Genomic DNA, 19,113 nt, shown 5'->3' with positions numbered 1-19,113 from the left:
AGACCATTCCTTCAAGTTTGGGAGAAGTAGTTGTACTGCCTAATTCATAGAAACAGACAGTCCAGCAAAATGGGGAGACAGAGGGATATCCTCTGAATGAGCAAACAAGACAAAACCCCAGAAAAAGAACTAAATGAAATGGAGATAAGCAATATGCCTGATAGAGAGTTTAAAGTAATGATTATAAAGATGCTCACCAGATTGGAAAGAAGAGTAGACTCAGTGACAACTTCAACAAAGAGATAGAAAATATAGAAGAGAACCTATTGGAATTGAAGAATACAATAACTGAAATGAAAAATACATTAGAGGGAATCAACAGTAGATTAGAGGATGCAGAAGAATGTATCAGCAATCTTGAAGACAAGGTAATGGAAAGAACCCTAGCTGAACAGCAAAAAGAAAAAAGAATTTCTTAAAAAAGAGGATAGGTAAGGGATCTCTTGGACATCAGGCAAACAAACATTTGCATTATAGGGGTTCCAGAAGGAAAAGTGAGAAAGGGAAAGAAAAGTTATTTGAAGAAATAACAGCTGAGGGGTGCCTGGGTGGCTCAGTTGGTTGAGCATCTGCCTTCAGCTCAGGTCATGATCCCAGGGTCCTGGGATCGAGCCCCGCATCAGGCTCTCTGCTTAGCGGGGAGCCTGCTTCTCCCTCTCCCTCTGCAGCTCCCCCTGCTTATGCTCGCTCACACACTCTCTGTCAAATAAATAAATAAAATCTTAAAAAAAAAAAAAAGGAATAACAGCTGAAAATTCCCTAACCTGGGGAAGGAAACAGACCTCCAAGTTCAGGAGAGCTCCAAACAAAATGAACTCAAGGAGGTCCAAATCACCAACACATAATAATTAAATGTCAAAGGTTAATGATAAAGAGAGAATTTTAAAAGCAGCAAGAAAGAAGCAACTAGTTACATACAAGGAAAACCCCATGAGGCTCTCAGCTGATTTTTCAGCAGAAACTTTGCAAGCCAGAAAGGTGTGGCAAAGAGCTAAAAGGAAAAAACCTACAACCCAAAGTAGTCTACCTGGCAACGTTATCATTCAGAATTGCAGGAGAGATAAAGAGTTTCCCAGACAAACAACAGTTAAAGGAGTTCTTCACCACCAAATGAGACTTACAAGAAATGTTAAGTGAAAAAGAAAGGCCATAATTAGAAGTAACAAAAATATAATAAAAAGATATAAAATATATGACAGCATATATATATAAGACATGGAGGAGAGAGTAAAAAAAAAAAGTTCTTTTAGAATGTGTTCAAACTTGGGGTGCCCAGGTGGCTCAGTCGTTAAGCATCTGCCTTCAGCTCAGGTCATGATCCTGGGATCCTAGGATCGAGCCCTGCGTCGGGCTCCCTGCTCTGTGGGAGGCCTGTTTCTCCCTCTCCCACTCCCCCTGCTTGTGTTCCCTCTCACTCTGTCTCTCTCTCTGTCAAATAAATAAATAAAATCTTAAAAAAAAGAATGTGTTCAAACTTAAATCAACTTACTATAAACTGCTATATATTTAGGGTCCTATATATGAACCTCAAAGTAACCACAAACCCAAAACCTATGATATATACATAAAAAATAGAGAGAAAGTATTCAGGCATAACACTACAGAAAGTCATGAGTCACAAGGAAAGGGGATGTGAGGAGAAGATAGAATAACTACAAAAATAACCAGAAAACAATTAACAAAATGAAAATAAATACATACCTATCAATAATTACTTTTTTTTTTTTAAGATTTTATTTATTTGACAGAGAGAGACACAGCGAGAGGGGGAACACAAGCAGGGAGAGTGGGAGGGGGAGAAGCAGGCTTCCCGCGGAGCAGGCAGCCCGATGCGGGGCTTGATCCCAGGACCCTGGGATCATGACCTGAGCCGAAGGCAGATGCTTAACAACTGAGCCACCCAGGCGCCCTTCAGTAATTACTTTAAATGAAAATGTTCTAAATGCTCCAATCAAAAGACAAAGTGTGGCAGAATGGATTAAAAAAAAAAAAAGCAAGAGCCATCTATGTACAGCTATAAGAGACTCACTTCAGACCTAAAGACTCATATAGACTGAAAGTGAAAGGATGGAGAAAGTTATACCATGCAAATAGAAATGAAAAAAAACCCGAAAAGCCAGGATAGCAAAACTTATAACAGACAAAACGGACTTTAAAACAAAGCCTATAAAAAGAGACAAAGAAGGGCATTACATAATGACAAACAGGTCAATTCAACAGAAGTATATAACAACTGTAAATATCTATGCAACCAAAATTGGAACATTTAAATACATAAAGCAAATATTAACAGACATAAAGGGAGAAACTGACAGTAATATAATAATAGTAGGGGACTTTAACACCCCAGTAACATCAGTGGATAGATCATCCAAGCAGAAAATCAGTAAGGAAACAGTGTCACTGAATGATATATTAGATCAGATGGACTTAACGATATATAGAGAACATTCCATCCAAAACAATGGAATACACGTTCTTTTTCAGGTTCCCATGGAACATTCTCCAGGATAGATCACATGCTTTGAAACAAGTCTCAATAAATTTAAGAAGACTGAAACCATATTATGCATCTTTTCTGACCACAATAGTGTGAAACGTTCCATGCTCATAGATTGGAAGAGCAAATATTGTTAAAATGTCTAAGCTACCTAGAGCAATCTATACATTCAATGTAATCCCTATCAAAATACCATCAACTTTTTTCACAGAGTTGAAACAAATAATCCTAAAATTTTATGGAACCAGAAAAGAACCTAAATAGCCAGAGGAATATTGAAAAAGAAAACCAAAGCTGGTGGCATCACAATTCCAGACTTCAAGCTCTATTACAAAGTTGTAATCATCAAGACAGTATGGTACTGACACAAAAACAGACACATAGATCAATGAAACAGAATAGAGAACCCAGAAATGGCCCCTCAACTCTGTGGTCAACTAATCTTCAACAAAGCAGGGAAGAATATCCAATGGAAAAAAGACAGTCTCTTCAACAAATTGTGTTGGGAAAATTGGACAGCCACATGCAGAAGAATGAAACTGGGCCATTTCCTTACACCATACACAAAAATAGACTCAAAATGGATGAAAAACATAAATGTGAGACAGGAGTCCATCAAAATCCTAGAGAACACAGGCAGCAACCTCTTTGACCTCAGCCGCAGCAACTTCTTGCTAGACACTTCTCCAAAGGCAAGGGAAACAAAGGCAAAAAAGAACTAGTGGGACTTCATCAAGATAAAAAGCTTTTGCACAGGAAAAGGAAACAGTCAACAAAAACAAAAGACAACCGACAGAATGGGAGAAGATATTTGCAGATGACATATCAGATAAAGGGCTAGTTTCTAAAATCTATAAGGAACTTATCAAACCCAACACCCAAAGAACAAATAATCCAATCAAGAAATGGGCAGAAGACATAAACAAACATTTCTCCAAAGAAGACATCCAAATGGCCAACAGACACATGAAAAAATGCTCAACATCGCTCAGCATCAGGGAAATACAAATCAAAACCACAATGAGATACCACCTCACACCAGTCAGAATGGCTAAAATTAACATGTCAGGAAACAACACATGTTGGCAAGGACGCAGAGAAAGGGAAACCCCCTTACACAGTTGGTGGGAATGCAAGCTGGTGCAGCCACTCTGGAAAACAGTCTGGAGGTTCCCCAAAAAGGTGAAAATAGAGCTACCCTACAACCCAGCAATTGGACTACTAGGTATTTACCACAAAGGTAGTGATCCAAAGGGGCACCTGCACCCCAGTGTTTATAGCAGCAATGTCCACAATAGCCAAACTATGGAAAGAGCCCAGATGTCCATCAGCAGATGAATGGATAAAGAAGATGTGGTGTATATATACAATGGAGTACTACTCAGCCATCAAAAAAAAAAAAATGGAATCTTGCCATTTTCAATGACGTGGTTGGCACTAGAGGGCATTATGTGAAGCGAAATAAGTCAATCAGAGAAAGACAATTATCATATGATCTCACTCATGTGGAATTTAAGACACAAAACAAAGGATCATAGGGGAAGAGAGGAAAAAATAAAACAAGATGAAATCAGAGAGGGAGATAAACCATTAGAGACTCTTAATCATAGGAAACAAACAGGGTTGCTGGAGGTGAGGGGGGCTAGGGGGATAGGATAACTGGGTGATGGACATCAAGGAAGGCACATGATGTAATGAGCACTGGGTATTATATAAGACTGATAAATCATTGACCTCTACCTCTGAAACTAATAATATATTATATGTTAATTAATTGAATTTAAACTAAAAATCAAAAAATTAATAATAAATTTAAATAAATTTTAAAAATAAAATAAAATTAGGTAAAGGATTTTAATAAATATTTCTACTAAGAAGATATACAAATGGCCAATAAGCACATGAAAAAATGTTCAACTCTTTAATCATATGGAAATACAAATTAAAATCACAATGAGATGCGACTTCATATCCACTAGAATGGCTATCATAAAGAAGATGAACAGTAACAAGTGTTGGTGAGGTTGTAGAGCAATTGGAATCCTCATACATTGCTGGTGGGAATGTAAAATGGTGCAGCTGCGTTGGAAAATAGTCCGGAAGTTCTCAAAAGTAAACACAGAGTTACTTCATGGCCCAGCAATTCTACTTCCAAGGCATATACTTAAGAGAAATGAAGCATATAGTCATATAAAAGCTCATACAAGAATGATCACAGCAGCATTATTCATAAAGCCCCTCCAAAAAAGGGAAACAACCCAAAGTCCATGAACTGATGAATGGATAAGAAAACTGTGGTATATTCATATAACAGAGTATTATTCAGCCATAAAAAGGAGTGGAGTATATGGATTCATGGTTCAACATGGATTAATCTTAAAAATATTGTGCTAAGTGAAATAAGTGACACAGAAGCCATCTATTGTATGATTGCATTCATGTGAAATGTCCAGAAAAGTCAAGTCCAGAGATAAAGAATGTAGATTAGTGGTTGTCAGGGACTAGAGAGAATGGTATGGGGAGTAATTGCTAATAGACTTGGGGATTCTTTGGAGGGTGATGAAATGTTCTGGAATTGAATAGCGTCAATGATTGCACAACCTTGTAAATATACTAAAAACTACTGAATTTTATACTTAAAAAAAATTTTTTTTATTAACATATAATGTATTATTTGTCTCAGGGGTACAGGTTTGTGATTCATCAGTCTTACACAATTCACAGCACTCACCATAGCACATGCCCTCCCCAATGAATTGTATACTTTAAAGAGGTGAATTTTTTCTTTTCTTTTTTAATGAAGTACAAGTGATCCAAAGGGTGAATTTTTTTTTTAAAGATTTTAATTTATCTTTTTTTTTTTTAAGATTTATTTATTTATTTGAGACAGAGAGAATGAGAGACAGAGAGCATGAGAGGGAGGAGGGTCAGAGGGAGAAGCAGACTCCCTGCCGAGCAGGGAGCCCGACGCGGGACTCGATCCAGGGACTCCAGGATCATGACCTGAGCCGAAGGCAGTCGCTTAACCAACTGAGCCACCCAGGCGCCCCTAAAGGGTGAATTTTAATGGTATGTGAATTCTATCTCAATAAAAATGTCTTTTTAAACATAGTAATTTTGAGTCAGGTATTACAGGAAATCCTACTAAGTTTAAATTCTGTGATCAATCAGGAATGTGAAGTTTATATACTGTTTTCAAGCTATGACAAATGACATGTTTGAAAACAAACTAGAAAATTTCCTACCTTAGACGGTTTTCTAGTTCTATAATTCTTTCAGTTAGATCCCAGTTGCCTCTTTCAAGATTCTGAATATTGGTGTTTTTCAAAGATTTAATTCTGGTTAGAGAAGCAATAAGTTCCTCTAGATCCTTGATATCATCTTTCAGGGACATTATCTGGAAAGACTGTTGCACATTATCTTCTTTGTAACTTTCTAGCTCATTCTTCATTTCTTGCAATGAAGTTTCTTTTATGAGGAGCTTGTTTTGAAGATTTCTTAGCTAATGAGAAAGGGAAAATCATAATTTTGGTTTTAGAAAATTCATGACTTTAAATCACTATGGGTATTTAAGTTATACATTATTTTTTAAAAAGACTTATTCATTTATTTGAGAGATAGTGAGCGAGCAGCGGTTGGGGCAAAGGGAGAAGGAGGGAGAGAATCCTTAAGCAGACTCCTGAGTGCAGAGCCCACTCGGGGCTCTATCCCAGGTCCCTGAGAGATCATGACCTGAGCCGAGATCAAGAGTCAGTCACTCAATTGACTAAGCCACCCAGGTGCCCTAATTATACATTATTATACAATAAAATGAAGACTCTCAAATCTCCTAACAGTATATTCCAATGTTACATATATTTTAAAAATTATTTCAAGGGGTGCCTGGCTGGCTCAGTTGGAAGAGCTTGCAACTCTTGATCTCAGAGTTGTGAGTTTGAACCCCATGTTGATTGTAGAGATTACTTAAATAAATACATAAACTTATAAAAAAATAAAATAAAAACTGAAGCAGTATAATTTTAAAAATCCATCAAAATGACACATAGGGTTTAGAATAAGTTTTTATTCTCATCAACATTAAAGTTGTTTAAATCTTGTTATAAGAGTAAATTATACCAATAATGAATTGTATAATTCCTAGCAGAAAAGAAATACTTAATGCTTTGGCCATAGATGCTTGCTTTATGATGGTTGTGAAGAGGAATGTGTTCAGAGGCCTCTCTCATAAAGAGATGCCTATGTTTATACCACTTGTTTCCTGGAACATAAGAGAGCCACAAGCTGCTAACTGAAAAAGACCAGGGACGCCTGGGTGGTCAGTCAGTTAAGTGTCTGCCTTTGGCTCAGGTCATGATTCCAGGGTCCTGGGATAGAGCCCAGTGTCAGGTTCCCTCCTTGGTGGGAAGCCCGCTTCTCCCTCTCCCTCTGCCATTCCCCCCCCCCCCCCCCCCTTTCCCCCCCCCCCCCCCCCGCCGCTACTGCTTATGCTCTCTGGCTCTTTTTATCTCCCTGTCAAATAAATAAATCTTTCTAAAAAAAAGTCTCTGTTCTTCTATCTGATAAGTGAAGAAAGCTCACTAGATAAAGAAAACTGAGGTACTGCTAACATTCAGGGGTCAATTAACTTTTAATGTAACCTATTTTGTTCAAATTTCTTAATAGACTGATAAACATGTAAAAGAGGAGGAAAGGGGGCAAATTTGATTTGACATTACAAAAATCATTAGCTTTATGAACAGAAAAGGGTCAGGAATATTTAGTTATTGACAAAAAAAAAAAAAAAAGACCTCAATGTGAGACAGGAATCCATCAAAATCTTAGAGGAGAACATAGGCAGTAACCTCTTTGACATCGACCACAGCAACTTCTTTCAAATCACGTCTCCAAAGGCAAGGGAAACAAAAGTGAAAATGAACTTCTGGAACTTCATCAAGATAAAAAGCTTCCGCATAGCAAAGGAAACAGTCAACAAAACAAAGAGGCAACCCACAGAATGGGAGAAGATATTTGCAAATGACACTACAGATAAAGGGCTGATATCCATGATCTATAAAGAACTTCTCAAACTCAACACCCAAAAAACAAATAATCAAGTCAAAAAATGGGCAGAAGACATGACATTTCTCCAAAGAAGACATAGAAATGGCTAACAGACACATGAAAAAATGTTCATCATCATTAACCATCAGGGAAATTCGAATCAAAACAACATTGAGATACCACTTTACACCAGTTAGAATGGCAAAAATTGACAAGGCAAGAAACAACAAATGTTGGAGAGGTTGTGGACAAAGGGGAACCCTCTTACACTGTTGGTGGGAATGCAAGTTGATACAGCCACTTTGGAAAACAGTGTGGAAGTTCCTCAAAAAGTTAAAAATAGAGGTACCCTATGACCCAGCAATTGCACTACTGGGCATTTACCCCAAAGATACAGACGTAGTGAAAAGAAGGTCCACATGCACCCCAATGTTCATAGCAGCAATGTCCACAATAGCCAAACCGGGGGAAGAGCCGAGATGCCCTTCAACAGACGAATGGATAAAGAAGATGTGGTCCATATATACAATGGAATATTACTCAGCCATCAGAAAGGATGAATACCCAACTTCTGCATCAACATGGATGGAACTGGAGGAGATTACGCTAAGTGAAATAAGTCAATTATCATATGGTTTCACTCATTTGTGGAACATAAGGAATAGCATGGAGGACATTAGGAGAAGGAAGGGAAAAATGAAGGGGGGTGGAATTAGAAGGGGAGATGAACCATGAGAGACTATGGACTGCAGGAAACAAACTGAGGGTTTTAGAGGGGAAGGGGCTGGGGGGGATGGGTTAGGCCGGTGATGGGTATTAAGGAGGGCATGTATTGCATGGAGCACCGGGTGTTATACACAAACAATGAATCATGGAACACTACATCAAAAACTAATGATGCACTGTATGGTGACTAGCATAACATAATAATAAAAAAAAAAGGAAAAAAATTGCATTAATGACAAATGCTATAATTCCTAATAGTACAGCAGTGGGAAGACAAGGCATTTTAAACTAAATTTTTAGTCCAGTGTGTATAAAATGTGTTTTAATTCTAAAAAATTCTGTGAAATTAAAACAATGTTCTCAAAACATACCTTTATGTATTTTTTTATTATATCACCACTAAAAGCACACACTTCAGTGAGGCCATGGAGTTTATAGAGAAAGAAAGTATGGAAGAACAGAAAGACCTCAAAATTTGGAGGAACAAGACAAACTGTGGCCATAGGCAAGTCAGTTAAATTTTCTTACCCACCTCACATTGTGTTTGTAAGGAATAAAAATAACATATATCAAGGGCCTAACATAGTGTCTGTCACATACAAAAATATAATAGACTAAATTGAAAACATACAACTAAATTGCAGGTACACACTAAATTGAAGTCTGTGCTCTCTTAGAACTTGAAATTATGGGGCGCCTGGGTGGCTCAGTTGGTTAAGCAACTGCCTTCAGCTCAGGTCATGATCCTGGAGTCCCTGCATTGAGTCCCGCATCCGGCTCCCTGCTCGGCGGGGAGTCTGCTTCTCTCTCTGACCCTCCCCCTCTCATGCTCTCTCTATCTCATTCTCTCTCTCAAATAAATAAATAAAATCTTTAAAAGAAAAAAAAAGAAGAAGAACTTGAAATTATGTCATACAAAAGGCACTCCACAAACTTCCCTAATTAGCTGCAGAAATGACTGAGATATCTGAAATGGAGAAGATGTGGTAGAGGGCACAGAAAAGATCATGAAGATGAAGTGAAAGATTTGAGCTCAAGCTAAAACCCATTTCTCTTCTTCATTGCCCAGCCACACTGACAGTAAGAATCCTCTGTGCTCATTCTTCATCCACTATAATTCCATTTTTATATCATTCCATTTCTCATCCCTTATTCTCCACCATGGAAACTCTTCTCTCAAAAGTCACAAGTGGTCCTTTATCAGATTCAATAATTTCTTTTCAGTTGTCACCAGATTCCACATGTCACTGAAGCATTTGACACCATTGACCATGCTCTTTTCTGGATATGGTCATTGGTACTTGGTATCCATTCCCACCCCTATGATGTCTTCTTATTCTGCAGAACTAGAAATAAAACTTTGTTTCCAGAGTCCTTGTGGGGGCCGGGATTCTCTAGGCCAATGGTTCTCAAACTTCAGCAATGCATCAGAATCACCTAGAGGGCTCATTAAAAAACAGATTGCTAGGCCTACATCCAGAGTTCCTAGTTTGGCATGGGGTCTGAGAATTTGTATTTCTACCAAGTTCCCAGGTGACATTCATGTTGCTGGTCCGGGGAACTACACTTTGAGAGCCATGCTAGGTGTACATTGAGCTGCACCAAAGAGATGTACTCCCACAAAATTTAGAATAGAGAGGAGGCCATTTTCCCACCACTAATTCTGCTGGTAAGCAAGGTCAAGGAGGGAGCCAGAGAAAAACATTGCATTACTTAGCTAACAGCTTCGTGGAGGTTGAGAAGCAGCTGTGCCTGTGCAGGAAAGGCTCAGTGGGGGGTGTGTGGCTCAGTCAGACACCTTAACCTGAGTGGGTTAAGGCGTCTGACTCCCTCTAGGGTCGTGGCTGGGGTCATGATCTCAGGGTCCTTGGGGCTGGCCTGCTTCATGCTCCCAGCTCAGTGGGGAGTCTGCTTCCATTCTGCCCCTCTCCCGTTCATCTTCTCTCTCTCTCGCAAATGAATAAATAAAATCTTTTAAAAAATAAAAATAAATAAATAAAATAAAGGCTCAGCGGCAGTTGCAGCAACTTCCTGACCTTAGGATCTCATCCACAGTGTGTGTCCTTGAACTCACTCATCCAGTTCTGGCCTCAGCTCCCACACCCAGAACTTCCAATCACTCTGTATACATAATTCTCTTCATTAAATCATTTTCGGTTTGAAATACTTAAGGTGGTTTCTGCTTTCTGCAGTGAATCCATGACTGATTCTTGGCATTCATGAAACTCCTTTTTTTCTCCCTCCCTGATTACTTCTTTCCAGTTTTCTTTGGTGGTTCTTTTTCTCTTGCATGGAGGCATTCCTTGTGCTGATATTAAGGAACTGTGCTAAACTGGATGTAACAAATTCTATATGGGGGGGGGGGTTCTTTAAATGACCACAGAAGATGTAAATGAATGCATGGGTTTTTTAAATGCATCTTATATTTTATAAAGCTTCCCAGGGTGAAGAGTCTGGAATTGAATGAACACTTCATGGCCAGCCCCACAGTCTCTAGTTGCACTGACTTCATCATTTAGACTGCTTTTTAATTCCATTTTTGGCACAGACCAATCTTCTTTTTAAAATACTAGTCCATTTCCCCCAAAATATGCATTATTAAAAGCTGCTCTATAGTCTTGACCCTTAAGCAATTCTCAAGGATACTACAGCCTTCCTACCATAGAGGAACATGGCTTGTAATATGAAGTTGGGTTTTTAGGACATTCTGACAAAATTCTGAATAGGAATCAGTTTTGCAGTCTGAAGTAGTGAGGAAAGGAATTCTGAAAAATAATTACAGTATCATTAAACTAAAATTTCTTAGAATAAAATACAACCACTAGTGAAATAATAAATTTAACAAATTCTCCCTAGAGAAAAGGAGTGGTAAGTTAAGAGAATTATTCACCATTACTGGTTGATAATGAAATGGTTTGGTTTAAATTTTTCTAACCTGTGCTAAATAAACTCTGGGGTCAGATTCTCACCCCTTCTTACTTTTCATACAAGTAAAACTTTTTACTCCTATGTTAGCTATTACAAAGGAGCTATTCTTTTGTAGCTTTTTTTTTTTTTTTTAACTAGGCCCCATGCCCAATATGGGTCTCGAACTCATGACCCTGGGGTTAAGAGCTGCATATTCTTACTGACTAAGCCAGCCATGGGCCCCTGTGGCCTTTTTTGAGCACGTCCACTCCTTTCTCCAGGTGTTCATTTGTCAGTTTCTACTTGTTAACCAAAATATTATTTGCTTCATCCCTATGTTTATGTATTGCAGATCAGAGCCTGTTTTAAGACCAATTTATTTAATCATAAATGTATTTACTTAAAATAATGGGCTAAGTATTCTATGAAAAATCCATTTAGAAAAGACCTTTTAATAATAAGATCGAATGTTTTAAAAATGGAAAGTTCAAAATTCATTTATATTTTTGTAAAAACATGTTAATTAGATCAGAGTCATTTTTGATTAACCCTTTTTTAAATCCTCCCCTCTAGTTACTAGGTCTGTTGATTTTACCTCTAATATGTCTCTCATATCTATCCCTCTCTTCCCATGCCTGCTACTTTGCTGCCTTGTCTTGTTTTAGGGCCCCATTGTTCATCTCATGTGCTGTTACAAGACCTCCTACTTGGTCTTCCTGCTTCCCATCTAGCACCTCTCTAAGCCATTCTTTATTTGACCAACAAGCCTTCAGTATCTTCTATGTTCCAGGCATGTGCCCAGAGAAAATTAACAACTCTCAAAAATTTCCCAGCTCATCAGGGAGACCAATTATAAAACAAATAATTAGAATATACCTTAACAGGTATAATAATAGTGGTATGAACAGAATGTTCTAAGGACACAAGCAAAGAATATCTCTTCTATCCTTAGTTGTCACTTCAGATCATATAATATCACTCTTCTTTTAAAGGTCATGATAACTCTATGTTTAGCTTTTTGAGTGTAAAATATTTTTGAAATGACAACACTTTAGAATGAAGGAAAGATTAGTGGTTACCAAGGGTTGAGGGTAGGAAGGAAGTGGGTGTGGATATAAAACGGCAACAGGAAAGATCTTTCTGGTGTTCAAACTGTTCAGTATCTTGACTGATTATTTAGAACCTTATACACATAAACACACAAATGAATACAAGTAAAACAGGGGAAATCTGAATAAGATTGGTGGACTGGTAGACCGTGTTGCATTAATGTCAATATTCAGGTTGTTACATTATATTATATTTTACAAAGTTGGCTACAGGATAAACTCAGCAAAGTTATAAAGGATCTCTCTGTATTATTCCTTAAAACTACATGTGCTTCTTCAATTATCTTAATAAAAATTGCAAGTAAAATTAATAATAATTGGTTTTGATATATTTTTCTTTAGCAGCAAAATTGGCATTGCCAATTTTCCATTCACCCCCTCCAAGGCTGCATCTAACCAGGTTTCTACTATTTGCCTTATTAGTACACTAAGGAAAGAAAAAACATCTTATCTGCATAAACACAGTCATATTGCCCTCACAAATAAAAAATCTCCATGAAAAATCCAGCTAAAAATACTGGCAAAACACTTTACATTTATTTTAAGTTTAACACACCAGGCCTTATTACACATATTATCAGTAACATTTTTTTACCAGTTGTTTAACTCCTATTTATTCCTACAGCAGCTTATCCAGCACTACACCAACTGTTCAACTGTTGTGCCTAGACAACACAATCACCAACTGAACGCTTTAATATTTATCACGTCCATATCTGACTTTTCTTAAATAGAGCCCCTCTTGCACCTGTTTCTCCATTATTGGGCAGAAACACATGATAATTATTTTTGTATGTCTCACAAAGAAATAAAGTTGATTATAACAAAAAAGTTTAAATTCATGCAGTGAATAGAAAAACTGCCTTATCAAGACAATTGTGTTCCTGTGGGATTAAATAATAGGTTATTGGAAAAGAGAAAGATGACTCATGCTGAGGTATTCTGTTGAAATCACTAGATTCTTTTATTAATATATATACCATCTAAAACGAAGTCAAAATGAGACCTTGTAGAGCCTTTCATATACCTGCTTTGATAAATAGATTAAAAATATTTATAGTTACCAAATGATTTATGTACATGTAGAGATTTGCTTTTAAAAAGTACTTTGAGGGGGGCACCTGGGTGGCTCAGTCGTTGAGTGTCTGCCTTCGGCTCAGGTCATGATCCCAGGGTCCTGGGATCGAGCCCCACATTGGGCTCCCTGCTCCGCGGGAAGCCTGCTTCTCCCTCTCCCACTCCCCCTGCTTGTGTTGCCTCTCTTGCTGTCTCTCTCTCTGTCAAATGGATAAATTAAAAAAAAAAATCTTAAAAAAAAAAAAAAAGTACTTTGAGGGTGCATGGGTGGCTCAGTGGGTTAAGCATCTGCCTTTGGCTCAGGTCATGGTCTCCGGGTCCTGGGATCAGGCCTAACATTGGGCTCCCTGCTGAGCAGGGAGTCTGCTCCTCCCTCTCCCTCGGCCTCTCCCCCCCGCTCATGCTCTCTCTCTCTCAAATAAAGAAATAAAATATTCAAAATAAATAAATAAATAAATAAATAAATAAAATAAAAAGTACTTAGAAATTCTTAAAAATAACTTACATATTTTCTTTTGACAAGGTTTAAAACTTGTGGTTTTTTTTGACGATTTGGTTTAAAAGGCTTCTTTATGAATTAAGCATAAACATAAACCTTGATCTAATCCAAATCTGAGTGATCAAAAATCCCAAATTTAGTAAGTATTAATAGGAAGTTATATTGTGGACAAGAAGAGTGATGCTACCCATACTAAAACTGCTACAGTTTTCAGGTATTGGCATTACATTTTTCTGGGGAAAAAAAAAAAAAGACAAATTAAGAAATCTTTTCAGTGTTATAAAATGGATTGTGTTTATATAAACTCCATTTAAATTTAAGCTCATTCACCTCTATGCTAAAGGAGGGAAAATATTAGAATAAATAAAATTGAAAGAAATAGGTTTTTATCTACATATCTATAGATATAGATACATATTTTCTATTTTGAGAGAGAAAGTGCATGCAAGTTGGGGGGAGGGGCAAAGGGAGAGGGAAAGAGGGAATCTTAAGTTGGCTCCATGCCGACTGTGGAGCCTGACTTGGGGCTCCATCTCATGACCCTGAGATCATGACCTGAGCCAAAATCAGAAGTCAGATGCTTAAACAACTGAGCCAGCCAGGTATCCCTCTTTATCTGTATATTTAAATAAAGTCTGGAGTCAGGCTATTGAGAGATGAGAAAGCAGAAAAGAGGACCCGAGGAATAAGGCCACTGTTGTGGGCTTAGTTTTGTCCTCCCAAAATTCTTATGTTGAAGTACTAACCCTCAGTGACTCAGAATGTGACTATATTTGAGGACAAGGACTTTAATTTAATTATTTATTTGTCAGAGAGAGAGAGAGCACAAGCAGGAGGAACGGTAGGCAGAGGGAGAAGCAGGCTCCCCCTGAGCAAGGAGTCCAATGCGGAACTCGATCCCAGGACTCTGGGATCATGACCTGAGCTGAAGGCAGAGGCTTAACCGACTGAGGCACCCAGGCATCCTAGGGACTTTTTTTTTAAATTTATTTATTTGAGAGAGAGAGCGAACATACATGAGTTGGGGGGGAGGTGCAGAGGGAGACAGAGAAGTCTCAAGCAGACTCCTCGCTGAGCACAGAGCCCGAGATCATGACCTGAGCAGAAATCAAGAGTCGGCTGCTTAACTGACTGAGCCATCCAGGTGCCCTGAGGACAGGGTCTTTAAAGGGGTAATTAAGTTAAAATGAAATCTTTAGGGTGAGCCATTAGCCTATGTGACTGATGTTCTTATAAGAAGAAGAAATTTGGACACAGTTACAGAGGAAAGACTGTGTAAAGACACGGAGAAGAGATGGCTATAAACCAAGAAAAGAGGTTTCAGAAGCAACAAACCTTCTCACCACACACACACACACACACAGTCATTAGGTGAGGTGATGAAAGCATTAATTAACCTTATTGTGGTCATTATTTAGCAAAATATATGTATATCAAAACATCACATTGTACATCTCAAACTTACATAATGTTATATGGCAATTATATGGCAATAAATCTAGGAGGAAGAGGAGAAGGAAGAGAAGCAGCAGGCAGAGGGAGAGGGAGAAGCAGGTTCCCTGTTAAGCAGGGAGCCTGATGCGGGGCTCTATCCCAGGACCCCAGGATCATGACCTGAGCTGAAGGCAGATACTTAACCAACTGAGCCACCCAGGCACCCTGTTTCATCAAGTATTATATAAAGTGGGTATTTTACATTTGATGCTATGTTTTAAATAGGAACACAACCTTTCCATTAAAAAATGCTTAAAACATATAGTTGATTTTTTTTTTTAAGATTTTATTTATTTATTTGATGGAGACAGAGATAGTGAGAGCAGGAGCACAAGCAGCGGGAGTGGGAGAGGGAGAGCAGGCTTCCCGCCGAGCAGGGAGCCTGATATGGGACTTGATCCCAGGATCCTGGGATCACGACCTGAGCCGAAGGGCAGCCGCTTAACCGACTGAGCCACCCAGGCATCCCTAATTGATTATTTTTACGTAAATTTTGAGCATAGCAGTTCCTAAACGCTATTTTAACACTATAGCATTTAGCAGTCAACTAAAAAGCACTTAACTAAGTATGATCTTCAAAAGGATTTATCTGGCAAAAGACAGATTTGGGTCTAAATTAGTGCTCCTCAGTGATAAGACAGTTCAATATTGAGAGAAGAGCAAAACTGAGTTAAGATAATACTTTGAGCCCTTTATCAGAATGTTTCTCTCCCTACTTTTACAGAGGATATAATTTCCCTTGGCATTTTATTTTCAGATAATCCATATACCTCTGCTAAAAGGTTCTTGTTTTTCACCAACAAACCAGTAAGGTCAGGATGGACTGGGTCAGCTGCCCTTTTGTTGTACATCATTGGGTTCTTGGTGGGAACCACAACAGGTGGATCAAAACAAGCCTACAAAGAGAAATTACAAATTAATTAACTAAACATGTACCCTATTGATCAAAACCAACAATGTTCTAACCCACACAAGCTCAAATAAGTAGCTTTAAACAGACTACAACTTTAAAATGTTTATTTTGAGGTGCTATGGTAACCAATGCAATGGGTCTCAGGAAAATAACAAATAACATGTTGACCTAAAAGACCACTTTACATTTTTTTAAAAATTGCTACCTGATAATTTATAACACCTTAAATAAAGTACATCTAAATAAATATAATTTCTAAGAGTATAGGAAACAAGAAAACACATACAAGATATCTGGGGAAATTTTAACTCACATCCAATAAAACCTTTATAGAAACTTGAAATATTAGAAGGCCATTGATGAAAGATATGCCACTATTTGTTTTATTTTTGGTTACAAATCACTTCCTATGCATTACATTATTATACAAATTAATTTTTTTAAATCTGATTTCAGTAAATCAACAACAATTTTGTGTTTCTTCCACACCTATATTGAGGGTAAAGATTAGGGCATATTTACCTGTAATACAATATCTCCTCCTATTGTCAAAAGGGTGTGCAAAGTGTAATTGTAATTTGTATAACTTTTGTTAAGAACAAAGTTTATGGGCGCCTGGGTGGTTCAGTCCTTAAGTGTCTGCCTTCGGCTCAGGTCATGATCCCAGGGTCCTGGGATCGAGCCCCGCATCAGACTCCCTGTTCTGCGGGAAGCCTGCTTCTCTCTCTCCCACTCCCCCTGATTGTGTTCCCTCTTTCACTGTGTGTCTCTCTGTCAAATAAATAAATAAAATCTTAAAAAAAAAAAAAAGGAACAAATTTTATATGATTCAAATAAAACCAAGAAAAATGTATTAACATAAATCTCTAAAAAGTGTATAAATGTATCACATGGTACTTAATGTACTAAAGGAACAAAATGTATTTTTCTAAAGTTATCAGGTTTTAGAATTTTACGCTTACCTAAACTAGGAAATAGAACTGCACAAGAGAATACAAAATAACTATGTTTAACTATTTAAAGAAATAAAAGAGGGGTGCCTGGCTGGTTCAGTAGGTGGAGAGTGCAACTCCTGATCTTGACATTGTGAGTTCAAGCCTCAGGTTGGGTGTAGAGATTACTTAAAAATAAAATCTTTGGGGTGCCTGGGTGGCTCAGTCAGTTAAGCGTCCAACTCTTGATTTCTGCTCAGGTCATGATCTCAGAGTCATGAGATTGAGCCCTGTGGGCTCTGTGCTGAGTGTGGAACCTACATAAGATTCTTTTTCTCCCTCTCCTTCTGCCCCTCATTCCCTCTGCTTGCACACTCTCTCTCTCTAAAAAAATAAAATAAAATAATATTAATATGAAATAAAAATAAATTTTTAAAAATCTTTAATAAAAAATAAAAAGAGAATTTTGAAAATATAATAAACCACAAGACCACAAAGAATAAACATGTTGGAAAAAACAACTAAATAAGATTTCTAGAAATGAAAAGTATAATAATTTTAATTCAAAAATTGAATGGCGGGGTGCCTGGGTGGCTCAGTGGTTAAGCGACTGCCTTCAGCTCAGGTCATGATCCCAGAACTCCGGGATCAAGTCCCACATCAGGCTCCCTGCTCAGCAGGGAGTCTGCTTCCCCCTCTGACCCTTTCACTCCCTCTCTCTCTCTCAGATAAATAAATAAATAAATCTTTAAAAAAAATTTGAATAGGCACATTAAAAAGCAGATTAGACCTACCTGAAGAAGGAGTGAATTTATATGAAGGAATTATCAAGAGGACAGCATATAGGAAAAAATAAGTGGTAAATGTAAAAGAGAGTTCAAAGACACAGAGAACAACATGAGGTGGTCTATCATATGTCTATTTGGAATCCAAGAAATTTATAACTTGGAGAATGGGAAGAGGCAATATTTAAAGACATAATGCCTGAGAATTTTACAGAATTGTTGAAAGATATCAATAAAGTGGTCAAGCAAATCCCAAGAAGAGTAAATAAAAAGAATTCCTTACCTAAACACTCATAATGAAATTGCAGAATGTCAAAGAAATATCTAAAAAGCAGATAATAGAAAGGACAGATAATTACAAAGAAATGGATGTTGGACTGGGGAGTGACTTCTCAAAAACACAGAAGATAGAAAACAGCAAAATGATAGCTGTAATGCACTAAGAAAAATATATCATCTTTCACTGATTCTGAGACACAAGTTTTCACATCTCTGCAACTGGGATGCATCTTTTTTTTTTTTTTTTAAGATTTATTTATTATTTGAGAGAGAAAGAGGGAGAGGGGAGAGTAGCAGAGGGAGAGAGAGAATCCCAAGCAGACTCCTGCTAAGCATGGAGCCCAACACAGGGCTCAGTCTCATGACCCTGAGATCATGACCTGAGCCAAAATCACAAGTCAGATGCTTAACCACCTGAGCTACCCAGGTGCCCCTAACTGGGGTGCATCTTAAAGTTGGTATCATTTCATATTGTGGATAAGTTAGCTGGCAAAATTTTTAAATTTTGTAATAGTGCATAAAATAGTAGTGTTTCTTCAAATCAAGGATATATTATAACTGGCATTTAGAATTTTATACTGAATGAAATTGTTTTAATATGGGGTAGCATAAAGACATTTTGGCAAACAAAAACTGAATTTACCAATATGCCCTCATTTAAGAAAATTCTAGAGGATAGATTTCACATAGAAAATTAACTCATAAAGTCTGAAATACCAGCAAGAATAGTGGACAAAAGGGGTGCCTGGGTGGCTCAGTCGTTAAGCATCTGCCTTCAGCTCAGGTCATGATCCCGGGGTCCTGGGATCGAGCCCTACATCGGTCTCCTTGCTCAGTGGGAAGCCTGCTTCT

General features: G+C 37.8%; 1 protein-coding gene across 1 annotated transcript in view; it reads right to left on the bottom strand.

Moving 5' to 3' along the window:
- The window catches only part of LOC118002520 (restin homolog), a 90,106-nt gene that overhangs the window by 66,914 nt on the left and 4,079 nt on the right, over nt 1-19,113 (bottom strand). Inside the window, exons 2-3 of the mRNA XM_034993020.1 lie at nt 16,123-16,248; nt 5,746-6,002 (exon numbers count right to left, since the gene is read on the bottom strand). Of these exons, the coding sequence (XP_034848911.1) occupies nt 5,746-6,002; nt 16,123-16,248 (383 nt within the window). The remainder of the gene's footprint in view (nt 1-5,745; nt 6,003-16,122; nt 16,249-19,113) is intronic.

This window comes from Mirounga leonina, unplaced genomic scaffold (genome assembly GCF_011800145.1).
Source record: "Mirounga leonina isolate KUSES-001 unplaced genomic scaffold, KU_Mleo_1.0 Mir_82, whole genome shotgun sequence".
NCBI classification, from domain to species: domain Eukaryota; kingdom Metazoa; phylum Chordata; class Mammalia; order Carnivora; family Phocidae; genus Mirounga; species Mirounga leonina.
This window is presented reverse-complemented; position numbering and strand designations above follow the sequence as displayed.